Source organism: Microtus ochrogaster, unplaced genomic scaffold (genome assembly GCF_000317375.1).
Source record: "Microtus ochrogaster isolate Prairie Vole_2 unplaced genomic scaffold, MicOch1.0 UNK38, whole genome shotgun sequence".
Classification (NCBI taxonomy): Eukaryota; Metazoa; Chordata; class Mammalia; order Rodentia; family Cricetidae; genus Microtus; species Microtus ochrogaster.
This window is the reverse complement of record NW_004949136.1, coordinates 2642802-2658075: the sequence shown is the minus strand read 5'-3', so window position 1 is coordinate 2658075 and position 15274 is coordinate 2642802. Positions and strand designations below refer to the sequence as shown.

The window sequence follows — 15274 nt, the reverse complement described above, 5'->3', positions numbered from 1 at the left end:
GTGTGTGAGTACCCCCTGTGTCCTTGACTTGCAGCAACTCTGATGATGGCTGGGCTGACACTTTGCTGCCTGCTTGTTGCTTCAGGTCTGTTTGCTGTTGTGCTGTTATCCTGAATGCCTGTTCTGTCTCTCGGAGGCAGAGAAAGGCCAGTATGTGAAATCAGTGATGCTGCCCATTAGCTGCTGCCACACTAAGCGGTGTCGTGTTTGTCAGGTCATAGAAAGGATCTCCACCCCCACCCCGGCCGTCAGGACTTGGGGCTGAGGTTGTTTTGGGACCTTCATGTGAAGGGTGCATTTGTACAGTGCACAGCCTGTAGTGATATTTAACTTGTGTTTTACTAAATAAAGCTTGCCTGAAGATCAGAGTGTAAAACAGCCACACTGGTCAACCATACAGGCCAGGCAGTGGTGGTGCACACCTTTAATCCCCGCACTAGAGAGGAGTGTAAGGTGGGATACGACAGGAACTCGCTCTCTTTCAGTCTGAAGATGTCAGAGAGGTGAGAACTCTCTAGTGGCCTGGCTGCTTTGCTTTTCTGATCTTCAGGTTGAACCCAATATCTGTCCCTGAGTTTTTATTATTTGTGCTACAACAGCCTGTCAGGCTGTCCCTGTGTCCCTGGATGCTGAACTGCTGAGTGAGTGGGTGTCCCCATGACATAAGCCTGTCCTCACCACCAGGTGTCACCTCTCCCTCCTGAGCTAAAACGGGTTCTCTTTCTTGAGTCACCTTTGCTCCTGGCTGCACCGTAGCCACTGCTTCCCAAGTGTCTTGCCGTTCCCAGATTGCTTTGTCTGGGATCTGAACAAGGCCTGAGTCCCCCATTGGCAAACACCCAGTGGCTCCTGGTGTCCTTGAACCTGGTCTCTGCTTGCACAGAGCTGAGGCTCCTGGGACACACAGCCCCTCAGCTTCTCTCCAGGGGAACTCACCAGCTTTGTGCCGCCTGGCCCCAGGCATTGTTATGCGGTGCTGGTTTGCCAAGGCTTGTCTGGTTTCAAGTAAAATCTCCTAATGCATTGGTTCTCCCGGTGCCCTTCCAGCTTGTTCCCTGCCCAGCTGCTGTCAAGCCCCCTCTTTTTGTGCTGCAGCGTCAGCCCCACATGGTGCCAGGTGTTCATTAGAGCCTATAGTGATGCTTCTGGGGCAGGGTGGCCCAGTCTTGGGAGAGGTGGAAGACAGCCAACCCGCTGGGTTTCCACCCAGGAATCTGGGTGAGCTGCCTGTGACACTCAGGTCGGGTAGCCACTGGGGCAGGGTGGCCCAGGCTTGGGAGAGGTGGAAGATAGCCAACCCGCTGGGTTTCCACCCAGGAATCTGGGTGGGCTGCCTGAGTGTGACAATCAGGTCAGGTAACCACCGGGTGAGCAGGTCTAGAGTCCGGACGAAGTATGCCTAGGTGTCTTCTGCGTGGAGAAAGGCCGAAGCTGTTCCACCAGGTGGAGCTCCTTGTAGCACAAATAATAAAAGCCCAGAGATAGATGTTGGGGTTCAAGCTGAGGATCAGAAAAGCAAAGCAGCCAACCACTGCTTTAGAGCAGTGGAGAGAGTTCTTACTGCTACCAAGACTTGGACAAATAAAGGGGCGATCCTGTTCTCAGAGTGACTGCAGACTGAGACACTCTAGTGGCCTGGCTGCTTTGCTCTTCTGATCTTCAGCTTGAACCCCAATATCTGTCTATCTCCGGGTTTTTGATATTCATGCTTTAGCTTCTAGGGATCAGGAGCAACAGAGGGCATACCATGGCTGTCCCCAGCCCACTAATTGGGTGCTTATCTTCTTTTCCAAAAACCTTCCAGTAAAGACAGCACTGTTTGAACATGTCTACCTTCTCACTTTTCTGCATATCAAGATGGGGTTGGGAGCCTCACCCCACTCTGTTCCCTGGGGCTGTGGTGGAGCCAAGCTGTAGTCTCAGACCTTGCAGAATCCCACCGAGCTGCACAGAGCTGGAGGAGATGGCCCTGTGGCAACAGCTGAGCCCTGGACCTAACTGTGGCTTGTCTGCAGACTCAGTGACCGTGGGCCTTAGGAATCTTCCTTAGTCTTCCTTTGGTGTGTCCTAATTGATTACGAAACAACCTTTCAAGAACTTTGATGGGGAACACAAGCCAGGGTATGGAGAGCCAACCCCAGCAAGCATCTTGAGGGGGGGAGGCTGATGGAGGTGCCGTGGAGATGGCGATGATGGTGATGACAGAGCGGGGATGGATGGGTGATGGTGGTGATGGTAGCGATGACCCTAAGGGACGATGGTGTCAGGATGAGGATTACAGGGTGGATGATGGTAGTGATGGTGATAGCTTGGTATTTTTTGTTTTGTTTCGCTTGTTTGAGACAGCATCATTCTCTCTCAGACTGCAGGCTGCTTAGGAACTTACTGTATAGCCCAAGCTGGTATTGAACTTGCAACAATCTTCCTGCCTTACCTGCCTCAGTGCTGGGACCACAGGTGTGAGCCACCACACCTGTTTGTGTTGCGTTTCTTTTCCATCTGCAAACTGTCTTCTCGACCTCAGAGAAGAAATCCTTTCCCGTCTCACCCCTGTCTTCTCCAGGGCACCCTACATGGCGCTCAGGAGCCTCACTGGCACTGCTTGGTCTCTGTTTCAGGATATCGACTGGGTGCAGACAGAGAAGCACGTGTTCGAGCAGGCATCCAGCAACCCCTTCCTGGTTGGCTTACACTCCTGTTTCCAGACAACAAGCCGGTAAGGAGAAACGGGTTTCCTTAGGTTCTGCTGCTTTCTGATACAGACCCCCCAGAAGCCAAGCTGAACTGCAGTCCCAGATGTCCCACACGGGCCTCCTCCGACCACGAGCGTGGGTTATTTTTAGGTCATCGTACTTATTTTGTGGTTCCCATTAGTCAGTGTTATGTTCAGTAGACTTCACGCCTCCTAGTGTATGTGACACCATTCATGGGACCTTCTCGAAGGCACCCTACCAAGTGCAGATCGTAGGTCCGACTCAGGGTGCCGGAGCAATCGTGGATATCCTGTGCTGCTGCTCGCTGAGCAGAGACATGCATTACTTAGCACTATGGGTGTCACTTCTGAGCTTTACGATATATGCTGAAATTCTGCCGCTTTAAAAATGTTTGAACTTCCGTGGCCTAAGAGCACAGCCGTACGCTGTGGAGAATCCAGGGACCAGCTGACTTGGACTAACGTTGTTTATCCACCATGTCCCTGCAGCCGTCCCCCACTCGGTCTGTCGCTAGCAGGACTCGTGGGAACTTTGCAGCCCCTGCTCAAGGCAAGGATTTATCAAACCAAAAGGATAAAAACTGGCAAAGCTGAGCCAGATGTGACTCTCAGAAAACAGAGGCAGGAGGATTATGAGTTTGAGGCCAGCCTGAGCTAAACAATAAAATCCAATCTAAAAACCAACTGGGCAAAGGGAAAATGGTGCTTAAGGCAAACTCCAGAAGAAGCTAGACACAAATCTCGGGACATTGTCCCAGCCCTCCAGCAGTGAACCGACTCATTGTTTTATCAGACTGGTTATAAAGGCCAGAAGTCCTGATCTAGAAGTATTCTTGTCATGGACCGTGAACTCGAGACCAGGAAAGCCAGCTATGGAGGGCAAGGACAGACTGCCCAACCCCTCAGCCCTGCGGATGGGTGTTCACTGATTCCCATCTCCCCCACTCTGGGAAGGACCTCTGCTTTGCTTATTCTGTGTTTTCACATGTGACATAGAAACATACTAAGAAATACACTCCCAGATACTGCTTAGCTAGGTCAGCACAGTTAATATAAAATCATAAGCTGAAGCCCTCTCTGTGTGCAGTTGGCACAATGAGCCATGCTGCCTACATAGGGCACTTTTTGTTTGTGTGTTTTTGTTTTCTGTAGCTTTGGAGCCTGTCTTAGAACTCGCTCTGTAGACCAGGCTGGCCTCATACTCACAGAGACCCGCCTGCCTCTGCCTCCCGAGTGCTGGCATGTGCCGTCACTGCCCAGCCGTAGGGCATATTTTGTAGGGACCAATTTGTAGTTCAAGTTCCCTAGCTTTGGCCTTTGGTGTGATTCTATCTGAGAAGCCCTGAACTGAACTGGTCTTTTCCCAGGCCAGTTGGGTATAAGTCTGTTGTGACTGGTGGCATTCCTGTCACCTGTTGGGAATTCTGTTGTCATCCCCTCCCTGCTTCTCACTCCTGAATGTGTCTGAGATTCTTTCCTTTCTCCTGCTTGAAGCTTGGCCACAGCTGCCTCAGGATGCCCAGGCCCTGAGCTCCCCACACTGTTACTTCCATAGTATGGAACCAAGGAAGTCTGAGATCTTTCTCCTGACCGGGGCAGCTCTGATTACTCTGTAGTCACCACTGGGAGGAAATGCAGGTTTCCTGTGCATGGGAGAAAGGACATTGTGCCCAGGCCCCATCTCCACACTGCCCTTGCCGCATAGAGCCCTTTCTCCCTGTTCCATCCCTGCCCCCGAGCCAGAGCCACCAAAAAGGCTCAGCAGTCAATGGTCCCCTTTGTGCACCCCGATGGCCCTGTCTCCACACTGCCCTGGCCCTGACCACGTCTCTTGTGAGTAGGAACAAGCCTGAGGGACGGCAGCCCAGCCCAGCCTTGGAGCTCCCAAGGGGTGAGACCGCAAAGAACTGGTATGGTCTAGTCAGCATTGGCAGGGCTCGGGAGTCCCAGCAGCTCCACCCAGGTCACCTCAGTGCAGAAAGTGATGCAGGGACAATGGCCATACAGCAGCTTCAGCACCCACAGCGGTAAGGCCTGGTCCCAGGAGTAAGGCCCGTGCACTACTGTCAAGCTTCTTTGCCGGTGTTTCTTTGTACTGGCTCTCTCACTGACCCTGGAAGCATCTGGCCTGGGTTGTTTAGGGTTTGCATCTCTCCCGTGGTGTTTTCCTTTGGGTCCATCTACTTTGACCTTCAGCGGATGTATATGTGTGTATGTCTCCCTTGCTGTGAACTCCCTCAGAGAAGGGCTTGCTATGTGTTTTTATACCTCCAGCGTTTGGGTGCCTGTCAGTAAAATGTGATGGTCCGAGTGGGGAAGACTTAAGGTAAAATCATGTTTCCTGTACAAACATAAAATGTGCACTTATAAATTTCACGACTTGTTGCCAGGTGTGGTGGCACACACCTTTAACGCCAACACTCGGGAGGCAGAGGCAGGCGGATCTCTGTGAGTTCAAGGCCAGCCTGGTCTACAGAGAGAGTTCCAGGACATCCAGGGCTGTTACACAGAAAGACCCTGTCTCAAAAAACAAACAAAACCAAGATTTCCTGACTTGTAAGGGAACCAGCAAGACATTGCCGCAAGCCCTGGCACAATGGCAGCTAGAATGTCAGTGGATTCACGACGGCTCAGAACAGGGTTGACAAAGCTCCTTCACTCAACAGACCTAACTTGCAGGTCTAGGAAACACTTCTTTCATGTTGCTGTTCATGAAGCCCCTCTCACAGACTGGCCTCTGTCACAGGCCACAAAACTCTAGAAACAGGCATCAGAGACAGCACCAGCCACACAGTTCCTGGTCCCCTAAGATGTCTTATCCTCACTTGGTCTGCCCTGAAGATTTGCTGACAGCAGTCAGTCAAGGCCGAAGCCCACCCTTCCTAGTTCTTGGTTCCTGCCCTGCGCAAACACCCATGTGTTTCCTCTGGGAACAAAGCTGGAAAGTTCTGGAAGGTACTTGATGTGGGAAGCCCTTCTCCCGATTGGTGCTGTATCTTTTGCACAAGCCAGTGGCAGCATTGTGAGCCAGCCCCAAGGAAAGGGAAGCCAGCTTCTCCCTCAGTCAGAGACACTGACCACAAGTCCTCCCTCTGGTCACAAGGTGAGGCAGAGCTTCCAGGAACAGAAATCTGGTGCCTGCAGTTGGGTATGGGATACACCTGATGCCTGCTTGCCCTGCCTCACCCACCTCGTGACCACGCGGCTTATAAAGACGTCTCCCAGAAAGTCAGCCTGAGGTCTCGCCGAGCCTGTTGCTAGGGGCTGGATGAATGTCAGTGTGTTCTGCATCCCGGCAGATCACACATAACAGGAAACCAATGAAACTCCAGACAGGATGCGCGCGAGCACTCCCTGGCAGCCGCGAGTGGAAATCTAGTAAATAAAAGACAATGGTTTCCACATGTGCCTGGTGATTCTAAAGAGGCCTCTTCAGGCTTGGGGGACCGAGGGATAAGGATTTCTTTCTTCCCTTCCCCAATCTAGTGGTGCCTGTTCTGGTGGGCTTCACGGAACCCTTGCTCTCATAGGCCAGCTCCTCTTCCAGGATGTGTGTAACGCGGGTTACAAGGATGGAGCATTTGTAACACTAAGCATCTGTGTGCGAGGAACCATACCCCGTGGCTCCGTGTTTTTTTCCAGCAGTAACCAAAATTAAAAATCTGCCACAAAACCTCTTAAAAACAGGGAAATCCTTTCAGCTGGCACTATTCCAGGAAAAAATGGCAACCGAAAAGGCCGCCTTTTAAACCCTTTGGTATGTGCCCCCAGTTTCAGTGTGGCCTGGGACAGGGATGCAGGCCGCCACTGGAGTGTCTGTTGCTGGCTACAGACTTGCTCAAGACAGAGAATAGGGGTTTTTTGTATCTGTTTTTGTTTTGTCGTTTTGTTTTTCAAGGCAGGGTTTCTCTGTGTAAGGGTCCTACCTATCCTGTAGACCAGGCTGGCCTCAAACTCACAGAGATCCACCTACCTCTGCCTCCCGAGTGCTGGGATTAAAGGAGTGCACCACCACCGCCCAGCTTAGGGTAGGTTTAACATGGGCAGAGCCTTAGGTTCAGTCCTGAGCACCAAAAAAAAAAAAAAGTTCCTTGGCTTGCTGTGGAGTATTTTATTACCATTGTGTGTGGGAGGAGGGGTGTGCCAGCCTGTCTGGAAGTCAGAGGACAATTCTAGAGAGTTGTTTCTTTCCGTTTACCTTTATGTGGGTTGTGGGGTTCAAACTCAGGTCACCAGGCTTGCTCTGCAAGCCTCTTGCTGCCACCCAGCTCTTACTTTTAAGGAAGGACAGACCTGCTCACTGTTTGTTCTTAGAGAAGCTCCCCAAAGGTATCTTGTCTTCCATACTTGAGGAAACTCGTTCTACCTAAAGTGGCTTCTGGGTATTAAATACCACTTGATCCTCTGTGTGTATTTATGGAGAACGATAAAATCAGCCACGGTGCAAAAGCGGGAGAGAGATTCTTCTCTTAGGAGATCAGGAAGTAATCCCCCTGGAATAGGTCATAGATGTATCAGGAGGTGGGGGCACAGAGATTGGCATCCAGACGAGGACATAGGAGTGAAGAAGATGCCTATGGGTCCATAGGTATGCCTGGGAAGGAGGAAAAGCTTGGCTAGGTGACACATTGGGACTGAGCAGCCACAGGGCCTCAGGTACCTATCCCGTGCCACAGTGGAGAGAGAGGAAGTCCCCCAACTTGAGCCTACCTAACTCCCCAGGAGTAAGCAAAGCAGCCCGGTGATCCCTGGGCAGGGCTGAGCTGGATGTAAAGAGAAACCCAGTGGGTGTGGGAGACAGAGCAGATGAGGTCGTCGTGATAAGAACCAGGAAGTGACAGTGGGCAGGGTGGACCAGGTCCAGCCCTCAGAACCACTTCCTCCTGCAAGTTGGAGGGACAGGGCCCACACTGCCGTGAACTGGGCAAGCATCACTCAGAGTGGGAGGGAGGGAGGGCGGGCAGGTGACTCAGGCTCTGACAGGCTCCTGTACACTCGCTGTCGTCACACCGGAGCCCAGAATAGAAAGAACGAGTGCTGAGTGGCAGCCGTGGAGTTGAGCGTGGGAGCCACGTCAGCCTTGATGCTGAGAGCGTAACATCGCAAGCCCTGAAGTGGTTCTAGGGCAGCCTTCATGTCGAGAGTCTAACATCACAAACCCCAAAGTGGTTCTAGAGCAGCCTTGATGCCGACAGCGTACCATCGCAAACCCTGAAGTGGTTCTAGGACAGCCCCAGCAGCCCCTTACTGTAGAACACAGCCCAGACCACTAGGCAAATGAATTGCGGCTCACCCAGATACAGAAGTTCCGGGGAAGTTTTTGTTGAATCTTAGCTTTCTCTGCCATCTTAGGAACACGGGGTAGCTTATCGTGAGTCATCATGAAGCCCCAGGCAGCAGAGGGACCCTTGGGACCCTGTGATGTAGCGTGTGTCCACTGAACAACACAGAGGTGTTTCTCTGATTAGGGCATGCCCTCCACCATCTATGAGAGAGATTAGTGGTCTGCTCCCAGCTAGGAAGTGACTTGGCTGCTTTTGGGTGTATTTCTGGGGGGTGGGAGTGAAGTCACACTCTCCACAGCCCTGCCCTTGAGCCAGTGGCCTTGACTGACAGACCTAAAGGTGGTCCTGCTACCCAGGTGGATATGAGATTGCAGTGTGCTTCTCTCTCGGTTCAGAGCCAAACACTCTTCTTGCAGTGTTCCGCCTTGCCCTGGGGACAGTGCCAGGCTTTGCTTTTGTTAATGTGACTCTCAGGTTCAGCCCTGAAAGTCAGTTTCTCCCCCCCCCATAGTCTTACCGTGAAGCATAGGCTATACCTGGAACTTTCTGTCCTCCTGCCTCCATCTGCTGAGTGTTAGGTTCACAAACACACATGTGCCACCCTGCCTAGCATTCAGCTCCTTGTGTTGTGTATTGGTTGGTGCAGAGGGTCAAACCCGCGTGCAGAGCAGGTGCTCCACTACTGAGCCACGCCCTAGTTCAGATTCCTTGTGGGGTGGGGGGCGTATGTGTGTATACGCTGGTAGGCTTGTGTGCGTGCGTGCGTGCCTGTGTGTGTGTGTGTGTGTGTGTGTGTGTGTGTGTGTGTGTGTGTGTGTGTGTAAGGCCAGAGTTGACTTCCACGCCCCCTACTTTTTTATTTTGGGTGGCAGACACTGCCTGCCCCACAGGGCATCTCCCTCAGGCTGCTGATGCCAACTGGGCTCTCCTCCTTCCAGGTGCCTGGCAAGAATGACAGCACTGTCCTCTGCCAGGGATAGAATACTAAGACGGTACAGTGCTAGCCACAAGCATCAGTCACATGCCATCAGAAAAACAACCGAGAAAGACAGACAGAAAGGGGGTGAGAGGTGCTCACCGAGTGTGAGGCTGGAAGGGACAATAGCGAGCTCCACCCTCGGCTGTTGCTCCAGGCTCTGGTTCCCAGGAGAGCTGCCGCAGTAGACAAGTAGTAAGGACAAGGAACCATCCCTCCGATCCTAGACCCGGCCACCTGAAGTCCTGCAGGTGGTAGAATGTTCTAGAGACACTAAGAGGGCAGTGTGGGCAAGAAGAGGAACCTGTGAACAGCTCAGAAAGGTGGTTATATCTTGTCAGGGAGATTATATCCTGTCAGGAGAGCATTATGGGCTGGGGAGATGGCTCAGCAGTTAAAGCTGCACAGGCCAAGAGGACTGAAGTTTGGATCCCCAAAACCCATGTAAATGCTGGGTGACTGGGGCCGTTCACCTGCAATTCCAGTTCAAGCCTTGGTCGAAGCAAGCTGGCTAGCAACAGGAGCAGTGTCCATCAGTGAAATCTGGGTTTGACTGAGAGACCCAACAGGAGCAGTATCCATCAGTGAAATCTGGGTTTGATTGAGAGACCCTACCTTAGTGAATAAGGTGGAAGAGGAATAGAGGAAGACGGTCAACGCCAATCTAAGATCTCTAAACACACATGTGTCCACACATATGCAAGCATGTGTACACATGTATGAACACATCACATATGGATACACATGAAAAGGAGTCCCCTGCAAAAGAAAAAGAATGCATATTTCCTTGGAAGGTCACCAGTTCTGAAGATGGCTGAATTTTTACTCTCTGGAGCCTCCTGAAATGAATTGTGTCACCTAAACACTGCAAAAATGGTTCTGATGCTAGGCTGTCCCTGGATGCTCAGAGATAGCCAGGCCCGGTATTAGTCTGACATGCTTTCAAATTTTACTGTTGTTAAGGATTTTTTCATTGCTATCTATCGTGATCTATAGTTTTCTTAGGCAATCTTAATTAGATTCAATATTTTATTCTTTAGAAAATCTTTTTTTTTTTTTTTTTTTTTTTTTGGTTTTTTGAGACAGGGTTTCTCTGTGGCTTTGGAGCCTGTCCTGGAACTAGCTCTGTAGACCAGGCTGGTCTCGAACTCACAGAGATCCGCCTGCCTCTGCCTCCCGAGTGCTGGGATTAAAGGCGTGCGCCACCATCGCCCAGCTTCTTTAGAAAATCTTAAATAATGGCAATTATCAGCTACAACTGCTTTTAAGGTGTGTGTGTGTGTGTGTGTGTGTGTGTGTGTGTGTGTGTGTACGTACACATACAGGTACCAGCAGAGGGCAGCAGATTCTGTGGAGCGGGAGTTATAGAGGCTGTGAGCCACCTAATGTGGGTGCTGGGACCTGAACTTGGGTCCTGTGCACAAGCAGTATATACTCATAATCAGTAAGTCACCTTTCCAGACAACTTTCTCCCCATCCCTTTTTGGTACTGGGTTGAGAGGCCAGAGTCTCATACATGACAGGTGAGCACTCTCTGAACCACAGGCCCAGGATTACCTCGTGGGAGATACTGTAGGAATTTTCCTCAGTGCTTTTGCCCCTGCTATCTGGGGGTTTCTAAATGACGGCTTTCTCCCAAGCCATTTGGTTGCTTTCTCCTGTCCCTCAGTTTCTCTGTCAAACACTGTTTCTGACCCTGGGAAGAGTGTGTGTCTTGTATCCTGTGGTGTTGAGGATACCAGCCCCTCTGAGTCACAGTTCACGGCACGCTCTGCCTACATCTGTCCCTGTAGACGTCTAAGTCAGTTTGCCTGCTCCCCACCCTGCTCGGTTTCTTTGCACATGATTAAAATTTTCTTGTTGGATCAGCCGTTTCGGGTTTCCTTGTCTGTCCACATCTTTCTTGGAACACAGAGCTTTGTCTGAGCCAGGGAACTGGAATCTGACACCTCCTTCCCACTGCGCTGCTCAGGGGTTGTCTTTGGTGTGGCAGGAGTTTGAGCCTCACCTCTGTTCTCTAGGGCTCTTGTTCTCTGCGACACCGGCTGGATTCTAGGCTGACTCTCCACGTCCCTCTCCTCCTTGTTCTCTGCGACACCAGCTGGATTCTAGGCTGACTCTCCACGTCCCTCTCCCCCTTGCCGTTGCTCTGTCATCTGCATGGCTCATCTGTTGGGAACAGAGGCCGGACCTTGAAATGAGGTCCCCATGAATAGACTGTCTGATATCAGGACTGTGTAACCTTTGGTGCCTGTGTCTCTCTCCATATAATCAGGAAAATGGCAGAATTTACCTCATAGTTTTGGGAACAAATGAATTCTCCATAGAGTGTGGGCCCCCGAAACTTTTGTATCGCTGTTCCTATTTATACCAAGAGTTAGCAGCCTTTTTCAAATGACTAATCAGCGTAGCACAGTATCTTGACAGCAGCGATGTGATCTGGGGAACTTGTCATTAGACAAGTGTGTTCCTGACTGTCATAGCTTATACAGGCTAGGCTGTGATGTCACTTGGTGACAGCTGTGGCTCATGACCGATTTCACTTTCTCAGCCATATAGTCTTCATTGTGGCTGCTTGTTCCGGCCCAAAAGCCACAGACAAATGTTAAGAAGTGGCACGGCGGGACATGGTGGTGTGTGTAGTTGTAATCTCAGCAGTCTGGAGGCAGAGGCAGATCAAAAGTTCAAGACCTCCCTGGGCTACTTTAAGCCCCTCCCCACCACCAGGAAGGAGGGAGGGAGGGAAGGAAGGAAGGAGGGAAGAAGAAAGGAAGAAAATGTGCATGGTTGTGTTCAAATAAAACACAAGGCAGTAAACAGCCAGCCAGGTGCTTCTTGATTGTCCCCACGTTGCCTTGTGCCATCAGTTTTTCCCTCTAGACCAAGTCAGGGCTGGGTGCTTAGGTTGCTGGGGAACAGGGGTCCTCACAGGGTCCCATCTGGGTCCTCTTCTGGTGAGGGGAGCAGTGGACTTGGCCATGCCTGCAACTCTGCAACTCTCTGGCCCAGGATCCGGGCGCTCACTGCTTCTCTTTATACCCTTCCTCCATCTGCTTGTGCGGACGGATCCGTCTCTACTGGGTGTTAGTAACTTTTGCACGTTTTGCTAAGAATACGTGATAATATCCACCATCTGAGCCATTACTTGCTTCCTTCCTACAGCGGTGTGGCCTTAAAAGCGTTAGAGATCTGACTGTAGAGTGTGGAGGGCAGTGCCCTCAACAGACCCCTGCCCATCCCAAAACGTCTCCCTTGAGGGTTGGTGTGGCTGTGTGACCAAGGGACTGTGGACAGTGACAGGTGCCTGTGTTCAGGTGTTGACCTCAACCTGACTGAGAAACATGGCCATGGCCCAAGACAGCATCTGAGGCTGAAGAACTTGGTGCAGGAAGTACCTGCCAGGCACACTGAGCGAGCTGTGGGAGCAGATAGGACCTTGTGTTGTCACGGCCACAAACACCCAAACCAACCCAAGTTGCCTACGGGGCAGTCCACATGGTACTCCTGGGGATTTCTGCTGTGAAAAAAATGTTGAGAACAGTACTGAGGTTTTGTCTGTAGAACCCTCCCCTCCAAAGTCCTCAGTCTCACAGCTGCTTTTATGACAGGAACGGGGAGAAGGGGGCAGGGAGGCAGCAGGATGGCTTAGCGGTTAAGGCATCTGCTCACTTCTGACAGCCTAGGTAGAGGGAGAGAACCAACCCCTGAAAGTTGTCCCCAGCCCTCACATGCATGTTGTTGACAGTGCACCCCTAGAAATACCACATACACCCCGCCAAATAGATGAAAGAAAGTTAGGCATCGTGGTGTGCACCTGTAATCTCAGCACTCAGGAGCCCAAGGCGGGAGGAGCAGAGAGAGCGTCTTGGTCTGTGTTGTGAGTTCCTCGAGAGGGAGGGAAGGAAGAGAGACACAGCCCCGACTCAGAGACAGAAATCCACCATGGCCTCTTTAGACAAAGATTCTGCCTTTCTGCTTTTTGGGGAGCTTAACATCCTCCAGGCTAGGATGTTTGCTTGTGTTTCCTGGAAGTGACTGAAGTTTCTCCCTATTATGGGACGCCATTATCACCAATGTCTGCTAGAAGTGTTGGCACCCAAGGGAAGGGCTTTGCCCCTCCCTGATGGCAGGACCTGTTAGTTTGTGATTCCTAGTAGGGGGAAAACACTCGCGCTGTGCTTTGTGGTCATCCAGAGAGTCTGGAGGAGATCCTTCCGACTAGTTTTGAGATGTTAGGTGTCTTGCAGAGTCTGACAAGCATCATGGGATCCACCTCCTATGGTGCCATGGTGGTTATGAGAGTTGACACTTGAACGCTTCTTTGCGGCTCAGGGTTGCATGCCCTGCTTGTCTGCACCAGGGAGGCTGCATCTCTAAGGGCCAGAGCACAAACACCTTTGCCTTTGTGAACAGCAACAGAAAAGCTGCCGCAGTTGGCATGCGCTGGTTCTGCCGTGTTCCGTGGGTTCTCCTCTGCAGCTTCAGCCGCGGTGTCAGAAGTCCCTGTGGGGAGCGTCTGTCTGTGCTGAACATGTGCTGGCACATGTGGTGCTGGGGTGGAGCTATTGCTCCACACACGCTAGGCAACACGCTACTGCTGAACCGCACCCCAGGTCAGGTTCTGACTTCCCTTGTCTTTATTCCCTAACAATACAAGGTAACAATTTGCATGGTTTTCTCATTGTGTTGAGGGTTGTGAGCAATGCAGACCTGATTTACACTGTAGCAGAGGGTCCGTTTTACATACAAGGCTTGAGCAACAATGATTTTGCCATTGAAGAGGGTCATGCAATCAGTTCCCGGGAAATACCAAGAGCCGACTATATACATAAACAGTATGACAATGTTTCAGTAAAACTTTACTTTCAAAGTAGTCTGCAGCAGGCCTGTGAATCCCCGGGGGCAAAGCAAGGGGCTCCATAGAAGACTGAAAAGCCTTCCATAGAGGCTGGAATATTGAATACAGTTGGAGGAAGGAGGTGTCCTCAGCCCTAACACAAGCATACTAGGTTTTCTTTGGGACCAGGACATCTAGGGCTGACTTAGGGGAACTATTTAGCTCCTCATCTGGTGCCGAGGTCTTTTGTTCTAATTGCCACATATTAGGAATTGTTTCTCATCTAAGTATGTAATTTGAAATTTGGCGAGTGGTTTATCGCCGTTTAACTTGCCATCTTCCCTGCCCAAGCTTTGGAGGCTGAATGCTGGCATCTGCCCACAGCAGAGTCACAGTTAGCCAGCGAGGTTCATTCAGTCCAGTGTGTGCTGAGAGCCCTTACAGGAGCCAGGAGGTGAAGGGTTTGCTTGTTCCTTCCAACACTGGCTCCCACCCTCTGCTGGTGGGCCTGCAAACCGTGAGCCGCAGACTGCAGATAAACAGTCCAGGCACATGTGAGCTGCCAGCCCAGATGTCCCCAAGGTGCCCTCAGCGGGGCATCTCGGGAAATTATTGTGAATTGGATTTTGAAAATTAAGTCTTATTAAATGCAGCAAAGATCTCATTAGTGAAAGAAAACACATGGCCAGTGTGAGGAGACGTGAGGGCCGTGTGCTGGATCCTGACCTCTGCCTGACCCCTGCTGCCCTTCCTCTTACCTATAGCCCCCAGCAGCCAGGCTGCACCCCTGAGGCAAGCCCATTCTTGTCCATCTTCCCCGTGTCCAGCTACTGGCAGATCCGTTCAGCTCAGCCTGGCTTCTCCTCACTCTCCTCCCTGACCCACGCTGACCCTCTCTCACCAGGTGGACAGGCGCCCATTTACACGTTCCTGAGGTCCATCCGCATGCAGAGACTAGAGCAGCCAACCCCTAAGCCATGTCCCCTGATACATTTCCACACCTGCCCCGTGGGTACCCTTAGACCATCTGAGCCAGACTTGTCCCACCTCCAGGACGGCCCCCAGCTTTTTTGCTCTTTCCTTACCTCAGGCTCCGTTAGTCCTCTGCTCCTTTTTGGTCACCTGCTCATCCATCCCTAACCCCGGGGACTGCCACATCTCTGCCTTTTTGTGTGTATGTGCCCTTGCGTGCGCCCTAAAACAGACCTAGCACCATTGGGAACACAGAGACAAATGATAGGCAAACAAATACCTGAGTCTCTTTCTTCTTTCATAAAAACATTGTCCTGCCTTAGTATCTGTGATAAACTCACATCCAACATGGTATTGGACCCCAGATGTCAGGATCTGAACCCATGCCTCATGCCTCACCGATCCAAAATGCCAAACTCAGCCTCACCTCCCCTTTCACCCTAGGTTTTCCTGCTGACCCCCTAAGCTCCTAGGTGGCCCACACCCCCTTG

At 51.5% G+C, this 15274-nt stretch overlaps 1 protein-coding gene across 2 annotated transcripts in view; it reads left to right on the top strand.

Moving 5' to 3' along the window:
- The window catches only part of Prkcz (protein kinase C zeta), a 107076-nt gene that overhangs the window by 79967 nt on the left and 11835 nt on the right, over positions 1–15274 (top strand). For both annotated transcript variants that reach the window (XM_005368659.3, XM_026790019.1), the window contains one exon: positions 2619–2716. In XM_005368659.3, coding sequence (XP_005368716.1) covers positions 2619–2716 — 98 coding nt within the window. The remainder of the gene's footprint in view (positions 1–2618; positions 2717–15274) is intronic.